Genomic DNA, 10,400 nt, shown 5'->3' on the forward strand with positions numbered 1-10,400 from the left:
GCACATCACATTGAGTCTGCCAGCCCTCTGGAGTGCAGACACAACTTTGAAGTTGAGGATGCCCCAGGAGGATAAAGTAGTCAAGTCAAGTCGATCACGGTTCAAATGAACTGGACAAACTGAGGGCAGAAGCTGGAAGAGGGGGAAGCGGACAGATACATTCAAGGGCAAAGCGAAGCAAGATGGAGTGGATTTTTCCCGATAGAGGTGTACAAGTTAATGAGAGGCTTAGATAGAGTAGATAGCCAGAGACTTCCCCACCCCCCACCCCCGGGCAGAAATGGGTGTCACAAGAGGTCAGAATTTTAAGGTGACTGCAGGAAGGTATAGGGGCGATGTGAGAGGTAGGTTCTTTATTCAGAGAGCGGTGGGTGTGTGGAATGCACTGCCAGCGGTGGTAGAAAAGTCAGTGACATTAGGGACATTTAAGCAACTGCTGGACAAGCACATGGACGGCAGTAATTTGCAGGGTGTGTAGATGTGTTTGATGTTAGATAAATGCTCAGCACAACATGGTGGGCCGAAGGGCCTGTACTGTGCTGTCCCATGTGGTGGCCGGTGCTCACCGGTGCCAGTAGCTGCCCCTCGGCCAGGTGCTCTGCCAGCCGTTGTCCTTCCTCGCCAGCGCCAGACGCTCCAGGTTCCGGGGGTTGCGGTTCACAAATCGCGGCGAGACCGTCTCGTTCTCTCGCGTGTCCGGGGCTATCGAGGCTTCAGCCGAGGCCGACATCAACCGCCAACCTTCAGGCCCAGAGAGAGAGAGACGGGGTTAATGCAGGTGCACATGGGTCATTACTGCTGACAATGGCCGGATGACAGTGGCATGATTCTGCCCACACCGTACCTGTTCGAGCGGGAGCCGCAACCGCCGCTCGCTCCAGCTGCAACCCGAGAGCAACCACCACCACCGCCATTGCGCTGAGAACCCCTCCCCCTGACGTCACTACGGACACGTAGCCCCGCCCCCTGACGTCACTACGGGACACGTAGCTCCGCCCACTGACCTCACTCCCAGACACTCAGCACTGTGTGAAGCCTTGCCCTCCGCCCATGGACACCAAGCCCCGCCCACTTATTCCCCGCCCTGGCAACTAAGCCCCGCCCCCTAACGCCTCACCCGGTTTGCCAAGCCACGCCCACGGGCAACCCAGCCCCGCCCCCCTGGACATCCTCCCCGGACACCTCGACTGGCCTCCGACGCCTATCCTGGACACCGCGCCCCGCCCACTGACGTCTCTTCCCCGATATCAAGCCCCGCCCCACGACGCCTGTCCCGGATACCACGCCCCGCCCGGAGACCCAGCCCCGTCGTCCCCTGACATCTTTAACTGGTCATAAGCCCCGCCCCCTGACCGCTCAGCCGGAAGCTGGCCTTCACGGCAGTGACGGAACCGTCACAGTGGGCGGGGCTTCCGTTCGCATCCTTCATTTGATTGGCGTTTGGATGAAGTCCCATCTCCAATCCACACACCATCCCCTTTCCTCACAACTATCCTCCAATCTGTCCCCATTCCACACATCATCCTCAATCTCTCATAACTGGCCTCATCCCCTGCTGTTATTAGACTGCTGCAAGGATCCCTCTCAGTTAAAATAATGTTGATATTGCTGTTGTTGAAACTGCTTTGTGCACCTTCTGTGCAGTGTAACGTGTATGCCTGGCTCTGCGCAGACACCCTCTGATCTATATGTCCTTGCTTGTTATGATCTGCTTGTTCTGCTCACAAAACAAAGCTGCACTTAGATTACGACAAAAAATACTGCAGGAGGCTGGAGGACACAGCAAGCAAGGCAGCATCAGGAGATCTTGAAGAAGAGTTATACCCGAAACATCGACATCTCCACCTCCTGATGCTGCCTGGCTTGCTGTGTTCTTCCAGCCTCCTGCCTGTTTATTTCACTCTACTTGGGTACACGTGACTACAATAAATCAAGATGTCAGGGAACACTTCAGCAGTCACGGACATCCGGCCTCAGATCTTCAGGGGACTGTCCTCCAAGGCCGACTTCGGGATACGCAACATTGCACTGTGGCCGGGCAGAGGCTCATATAAGTTTGGTACCCATGAGGATAGCTTCAACCAGGATTTTAGGTTCATGCCACACCACAGGGGACCGCACGACACAATACCCACACACTGTTACATACTCACATGGACCCTATCATACACACACATACACCACCCACACTCTCACCCATGTACACACTCTCTCACAGGCTTATTCTCCGTCATACTCATGCACACACTCTACTAAGAATGCACACACGCAAACACACCCTCTCACAAGCATTAACACTTACATGTACACACTCACGGTCTTTACCACACACCCACATAAAATCACTCAGAGTCTCTGAGACTTACATGCACGCACACACTCATATAAGTCTATGGGGTGATTTTGCGTTTACAGTATTGTCATTGCAGATAGATTCTATTTTGTTCAAAAAGCACACAATTTGCAAGCAGTCAATGCAGGCAGGCAATCCATGTAACATTTTACAAATTGCTACTTTGGAAATAGAACCAGTCTGGCTCAAGATTAAGATACAGACAGGCTCTAACTTCACACAGTTAATGCATTGTCTGAGCTGAAATGTCATCTCTTTTCTAATAAAGCCTGAAGGTATCTCAAGCATGTGACTTGAAAGAAGTTCTGGGATTTACATATTAATGAACTGAAACCTGCAGCCCATTCTAAAAGATGAAAGACTTAACAGCAATGTAGGTTTGTTCAACATATCATTTCAGTTGCATGACACTGTGATCTTTTTCTATAAAGTCTGTGTCTTATAGACCTGCTCCACAGCTCCCTCATGAAGGAGCAGTGCTGCGAATGCTGGTACTTCCAAATAAACCTGTTGGACTACAACCTGGTGCCGTGTGATTTTTAACAATCTCCATCCCCGTCTTCATCCTCCACACTATCACATATCTCATATCATCCCCATCCCTACACTGTTCCAAACCTCCACACCATCCTCATTCCACACACCATGTCCATCATTACTCTCACTTTCCCACACCATTTCTCTCATCCCATTGGACAATCTACACGTCAAGCAACACATTCATCCCAACTATTAGCCCCCATCGAATTGGCCATTCCCCTCATCCAAGGTAACTGTCTATAATTTTCATTGAGGCCCCACATCATCTATCTACTCAGCATTGTGTTCTGGCTCAGATTCCTCAACTTCTCCTCATATGACAACCCAGAACCATTCTTGTAGACCTTCTCTGTCACTTCCTTGGGTAACACATCCCTCCTTTGACACAGGGCTCATAGCTGCTCACAATGTAGAAAATGCCGTCTGACCAGAACTTTGTACAGCCTCAACAGTTCACTTCTGCTCTTGTATTCTAGTCCATTCAAAACAAATGCAAACATTGCATTTGCCTTCCTAACTGTTCACTGAATTCATTTGATACCTCAAAAGATTTCTGAATTAAAACTCTGAAATACAGTATCCACATCCTTCATCCTGTGTCCTACTGCCCACCTCACCATCGCTGCTATGTTATTGGCGAGTTTCCATGTTCATCACCAAACCTCCTCTGCACTGTCTCCCACATCCTATTGGCCATTCCCAGACTCCAACATTACTGGCATCCCAATGGTCAGTTACCATGGCCATCATAGCACTCCATACCTAACCCACCATCACTCTAAACCCAGCATGCACATCTCCATGTAGAGTCTCCATGTACGTTAGCACTCTCTTTCTCACATATACCTCACCAACATTCCCATCCTGTTGGCATTCATGCCATCATTCCTCTGCCTGACCGCCCACATCATCACACCAACACCAATGGCCAATCACCATGTCAATTATTACTCTGACAGCTCACCATTGTTGCAAGCCCAGTCATTCATCTCCGGAGGCAGCATCATTATGTCTTCTGTGATGATACTATGGCTTTATGTATTGTATTGTGACACGGTGGTGAACTCCTCTGTTAATTAAATGAAACACCCAAAAAGGTTCACCTCACCTCATAATCTGTTAAAATATGAGTAATAGAGAACATCCAAATTCCACTATTTAGAGAAAATAACATTAATTTATTCCTTAACTCTAAAAGTGAACATTAAACAACAATTCACAACTCTAAGCTCCGTCCACCCTCTCTTAACTGCTTATTGTCTGCCTACAATTCTATAACAATGAACTCTTCCAATAAAAAAAACATATTAATATTACATCAATTTAGTTTCAAAACCATATGGTGGCTGTCGTCTCCGGTGTCTGTCTTCTTTTGGCTGAAGATCTCTCTGGGTTGCTTTCTGCCTTTTAATGAGAAGATATTTCATGTGAAGAAGATACCTCTGACAGAGAGTGTTTTTGAATGGCAGTCTTTCTTGATAGCAGTTACTCTCTCAATAGCAGTTGCTCTGTCAGACTTTCTAAATGCCGGCTTTTTTTTTTAATACCCCAACATCACATCGTCTCACTGGTTGTATGTTTGCAAAAACAATAAATACAAACGCGATTGGGTTTTAGTATCCTGGGGCATAATCAAAATGATTGGTTAAGTTTGAATTCTTGTCAAAGCAGCAACCAACTCATGTATCCATTTCACAGCCAAATTATACATATTTTCAAATTTCCAATACTCTCTGAAACTGCCATCTAGTCCCCACAGGTGCGTGTCAGCTCTCAGTTCAGAACAGCATTTACTCTCTCTTAAACTTCAACTTCATAACACCTCCCCCCCTCCGTTAAGTAAAAGATGGACCATCATAATGAAACAACTGCTTCATCTTTTTTCTAATTCTTAAATCCCATTACAATAAAATACATAAGACATTAATTTAAGATCATATTAAATTTCTGCACACATATACATAACATAAGGTATCTGTCCAATCTTAGTTGTAATGTATCTGTTGAATTCACAATAACACGTGCTGTCAGATGAAATTCCTTGATGGCCTTTGTCTTTGCGATCCTTGAGGTGACAGATTTTATGCACCAAAAGCATCACCTCGGTTTTCGCAAATTCTGTTTTCTTTACATTTATTGCGGTTTTATTTCTCTTAATTGTTCAAAGAGCTCTGCCAACTGAACCATGTGATCTTTCCATGACTCGCGAAACATCAATATATCATCCAGATAAACTGCACAGTTTGTTTACTTAGCCACGACTCTGTTCATAAATCTTTGGGATGTGGCTGGTGTGTTCTTCATTCCACTTTGAATTGATATAGCCCATTTGGAATGACAAACGCAGAAACCTCTTTCACTTTCTCTGATAAAGGTACCTGTCAATAAACACACAGTAAGTCCAACTTTCTGATGTAACTAGTTTATCCAACCTTCATCCTACAGTCCTCCAATCTTGTATGAGTCTGATTTTGTTACGGCATTGATCTTCCAATAGTCCACACAAAACCATTGAGTCTTGTCAGGTTTGGGAACTATCACGATCGGCGAACTCCACTTGTTCTGACTCAGTTCGAAGATATCTCCGTTAAGCATGACATCCACTTCCTTGTGGACCTGTGTGGCTTTGAAATGATGAAGTCTGCAGGGGTGTTATTTTATGCATCAGCATTCCCAACTTCCAGCTCATGCACAACAGTATTATTCCTCCTCATCTTATTCCTGTATATGTTGTCATGCTGCTGCACCAATCATTTCAACTGGATTCTTTGCACCTGAGACAGAGAGTTCATTAACCTATCCCACGCCTCAAGGACTTTCTCACTGAGACAATGAAATGTCCCCCCTACTTCCACGTGAATTGGATTCGCAAATGCGGAGTGTGAGGAGCGTTTAGAGACAGCCTGCAAAACCTCGCTCCTGCAGTAGCCCAAGGGTCTCGCGTGTTGGGGAAATGGCCCAATCATAATATAGGAGGCCTGCGGAGGCTGTCTCTGTGGATGGGCACCGTTTCGCTGAGTACCTGAGGGCAGTGCATGGGTGGACTGCTACACGAGGGGCTGTGATCCAATAATCCCTTGTCCAGTGACCCTGCTCTCTGTGTCCCCTGCATTGATCGGTATTCCTGTCCCAACATCACTGTGCCTGGCTACGACTTCCTCCCAGTCTATTGGTTCCTCTGTTTTTGCCGTTTTTGTTTTCTAAGAAAACTCTTGAGAAGTTTTAGAAACTGAAAGAACAGCAGAATTATGTGGGGCATGGATAGGATAAATAGACAAAGTCTTTTCCCTGGGGTCGGGGAGTCCAGAACTAGAGGGCATAGGTTTAGTGTGAGAGGCGAAAGATATAAAAGCGACCAAAGGGTCAACGCTTTCATCCAGAGGGTGGTACGTGTGTGGAATGAGCTGCCAGAGGAAGTGGCGGAGGCTGGTACAATTGCAACATTTTCGAGGCATTTGGATGGGTATATGAATAGGAAGGATTTGGAAGGATATGGGCCGGGTGTTGGCAGGTGGGACTAGATTGGGTTGGGATATCTGGTCGGCATGGGCAGGTTGGACCGAAGGGTCTGTTTCCGAGCTGTACATCTCTATCTCGATGACTATGTCTACGCTGTAAATTAGAAACGAAACCCGAAGTCGGTGGTAAAGCTGTATGAAGAGAAATCAGAGTTCACGTTTCGGTCCGGTGAACCTTTCTGAGAACTTGACAAGTTTTAATTGTGTGATCGTTCCAGGGTTGCCCTGGGATTTTCGTGCTATTTCTGTTATTGATTGATTTCAGATGATGAGAAATCCGAAATGCTGCTTTGTGTGTATTAAAAAGTGAGGCGGGGCATCAGGAGACCGATCCACTCAGTAAAACTCGGTCTTTGATGACTTCTCAATTCTAATATTTCACTGCAAAATTTCCAACAAAACAACAACGAAATTTCGAGTCAAGAACTATTATGGCACATCAGCTGATTTCTAGAGCGCCTCTGGCTGTAGCGATGGTGGTATAGTGGTGAGCGTAGCTGCCTTCCAAGCAGTTGATCTGGGTTCGATTCCCGGCCATCGCAAGCAGTGCATTTTAACACCACTCCACAACCAAAAGAGCCGATCGATTCAGTGGGAATGAAACACCTCCGTCTGCACATCACATTGAGTCTGCCAGACCTCTGGAGTGCTGACACAACTTTGAAGTTGAGGATGTCCCCAGGAGGATTAAGGAGTCAAGTCGATCACGTTTCAAAGAAACACGAGTCATGGCAGAATTCCTTGGTTTTCCATCTTATTTCGAAAGAAATGTTTCCGGATTTCACTCATTTCAACATTACTCTCATTTTGTTTTTTGTGAACTACAGCCTAATATCAAGTGAAATGTTGGTGGACAGTTCACAAATATCCAAACAACGTTATTTCTCATATCGAATCGGTAATGTTATTGTTTTAGGTGCAGGTCAGAAATAGGAGGAGTGGACACCAGCTGCTTTTATATTTCCAGTATGAGAAAATGATTCGATAAAACTCTGAGAGATGATAGAAATGACCACACAGTGAGTGAAAGTTTAATCCAGGATAAAGTTAAAAATCACACAACACCAGATTACAGTCCAACAGCTTTATTTGGACGCACTAGTTTTAGGAGTGCTCCGAAAGCTACTTGGACGATAACCTGGTATTGTGTGATTTTGAACTTTGTCCTCCCCAGTCCACCACAGGCTCCTCCACGTCATCATCCGATATAGTCATCATGGATTTGTTAATGGAAGGTAGTGTCTGATGAAGGTGACTGATTTTCTTTGAAGGATAAAGAATGGATGGAGTGTATCCGATGTAGATCAACCTGATGATAAGAAGGACCATAAGACGCAGTATTTATAGCAAAAGGATTACAGATTAATGCAGCTGAAATGATATATTAAACACATTTAGTTTAAGCCTTTCATCTTTTATAATGGGTTTACTAGTTTCCGTTCTTTAATATAAGAACCTCAGAACCTTTTCAAAGTTACGTTGTCGAGATAACTTCAGGTTGTCTAACAAGAGATGCCATCTCAGCTCAGACAATGCATTAAAGGTGTGAGGTTAAAGTCTGTCTGTGTCCCAATCTTGAGTCAGACTGGTTCTAGACTCCCAGTCGGAGAGCACTTCAGCGCTCTGTGCCTTTCGGTCTCGGACCCCTGGGTGACAATCCTCCAAGGCACACTATGGGACAGCCAACAATACAAAGTGGCCAAGCAGAGGCTGATAGTCAAGTTCGGTACCCATGGGGATGACTTTAACTGGGCACTTTGGTTCATGTCACACGACACGTGACAACACTGCACTGTATACTATTTCACGGACACTCACAAGTACACGCACACACACAAAAGCACACTCCTACCGACCCACACACACATGCATACCCTCTCTCAAACACAAGCTCTCTCTCATAAACTCACTCAAACACTTCCACATTCACAGCCACTCACGCACATTCTCACAAATTGATACCCCAGTACACTCACACACATGCACCTACACACACTCTCACAGACCCGCATATCCCTACATGCACACACACACACACAGACACACGCACACGCAGCCACACACACCCACACATGCACCCACACACACACACATGCATGCACCCACACACGCAGACACACACACACACACAGGACACACACCCACACATGCACCCACACACACACACACACACACACACACACACGCACACACACACACAGTCCCCCCCCCCCCCCCACACACACACTGATTCCGGGTTCTCACGACTCTCAGCTGGAGACTATCATTGCCTGCAGACCCGACCTTAATCCCCCCACGACACCATGAAGGGTAACACTTGTTCATGCCCTTACACAGCCGTCTGTGCCCTCCCTTGACCCCGTCCTTTCCATCTTGCCCACCGCCCCTCCATGACGCTATACCTCGTTCCTGCGCAGGGTTGCTCTGACAATGTCAATTTCACCTCCTTTGTCAATTTCACTTCCTATGTCAATTTCACCGCACTCCGTTTTCTTTTTCCCCTCACGAACCGGGATCACCCTACTCTGTGCTTGCGGACCCCACCCCCTACCTTTGCCTTCCCGGATAGCGCTTTGTGTTTCGTTGGACCTGCAGGAGTAGCTGCGGACGTTCTGCTTAAACCTGAGCGGATAACACTGTTCTGCTCGCAGACAGGGAGGTCTGCAGATGCTGGAGCCCGAAACATCGATTTCCCTGCTGTGCGTTTCCAGCAACACACTCTCGACACTGTTCTGCCACGACCCTGTCTCGGTTCCACACAATCCCATTCATCATTAAGGCGCCACGGCATCCCAAGGACTTGGGACCCATGGGAACTAAATGATGACAGCGGCCTCAGCACTCTGCACCCCCTGACCTTGGAAAGCCCATCTTGGTTCAGGTTACCTATGTAGGGCAGGGAGGGTTTTGCGTGCACTGCCTTCCCACATCATTGGAAGCGACCTTCACTAAACAGCTGCCCATGACTACCCCTTGCTGTGAAGTTAAACATCTCACAACACCAGGTTATAGTCCAACAGATTTAATTGGAAGCTCTAGATTTCGGACAACCACCTGATGAAGGAGCAGCGCTCCGAAAGCTAGTGCTTCCAATTAAACCTGTTGGTCTATAACCTGGTGTTGTGTGATTTTTAACTTTCTATACCCCAGTCCAACACTGGCATCTCCAAATCATGCCCTCCTGTGAAAACACCTTACTGCTGACTGACACCTACCCCTCTTCTACAAAGTAAAAGAGAAACCTGCAAATCTATCAACGGGATCGAACTTCAAATTAATACATATTCCTCGAGAGGGTTCTGCTTCCCGAACTGTTACCCGGAATTCCCTCCTCTCCACAATTACTGCAGCGTGGCCTCAGTCTAATGGTTCCTCTGTTTTTGCCGTTTTTGTTTTCTAAGAAAACTCTTGAGAAGTTTTAGAAACTGAAAGAACTGCAGAATTATGTGGGGCATGGATAGGATAAATAGACAAAGTCTTTTCCCTGGGGTCGGGGAGTCCAGAACTAGAGAGCATAGGTTTAGTGTGAGAGGCGAAAGATATAAAAGCGACCAAAGGGTCAACGCTTTCATCCAGAGGGTGGTACGTGTGTGGAATGAGCTGCCAGAGGAAGTGGCGGAGGCTGGTACAATTGCAACATTTTCGAGGCATTTGGATGGGTATATGAATAGGAATGGTTTGGAAGGATATGGGCCGGGTGCTGGCAGGTGGGACTAGATTGGGTTGGGATATCTGGTCGGCATGGGCAGGTTGGACCGAAGGGTCTGTTTCCGAGCTGTACATCTCTATCTCGATGACTATGTCTACGCTGTAAATCAGAAACCAAACCCGAAGTCGGTGGTAAAGCTGTATGAAGAGAAATCAGAGTTCACGTTTCGGTCCGGTGAACCTTTCTGAGAACTTGACAAGTTTTAATTGTGTGATCGTTCCAGGGTTGCCCTGGGATTTTCGTGCTATTTCTGTTATTGATTGATTTCAGATGATGAGAA

The 10,400-nt window shown here is 46.7% G+C and overlaps 1 protein-coding gene and 1 non-coding gene across 2 annotated transcripts; one reads left to right on the forward strand and one right to left on the reverse strand.

Annotated features, from left to right (window-relative positions):
* Window positions 1-541: 541 nt before the first annotated feature.
* On the reverse strand, window positions 542-923 carry LOC140486115 (large ribosomal subunit protein uL18m-like). The gene is made up of 2 exons (XM_072584766.1): window positions 845-923; window positions 542-741 (listed from the first exon to the last, which is right to left on the reverse strand). The coding sequence occupies exons 1-2, from the start codon at window positions 912-914 to the stop codon at window positions 563-565; spliced, it is 249 nt and encodes an 82-aa protein (XP_072440867.1). The 5' UTR covers window positions 915-923; the 3' UTR covers window positions 542-562.
* A 5,958-nt stretch (window positions 924-6,881) lies between these two features.
* trnag-ucc (transfer RNA glycine (anticodon UCC)) lies at window positions 6,882-6,953 on the forward strand. The gene has a single exon. It is a non-coding gene; the product is annotated as a tRNA-Gly (tRNA).
* The last annotated feature ends 3,447 nt before the right edge of the window (window positions 6,954-10,400 follow it).

This window comes from Chiloscyllium punctatum, chromosome 15, assembly GCF_047496795.1.
Source record: "Chiloscyllium punctatum isolate Juve2018m chromosome 15, sChiPun1.3, whole genome shotgun sequence".
NCBI lineage: Eukaryota > Metazoa > Chordata > Chondrichthyes > Orectolobiformes > Hemiscylliidae > Chiloscyllium > Chiloscyllium punctatum.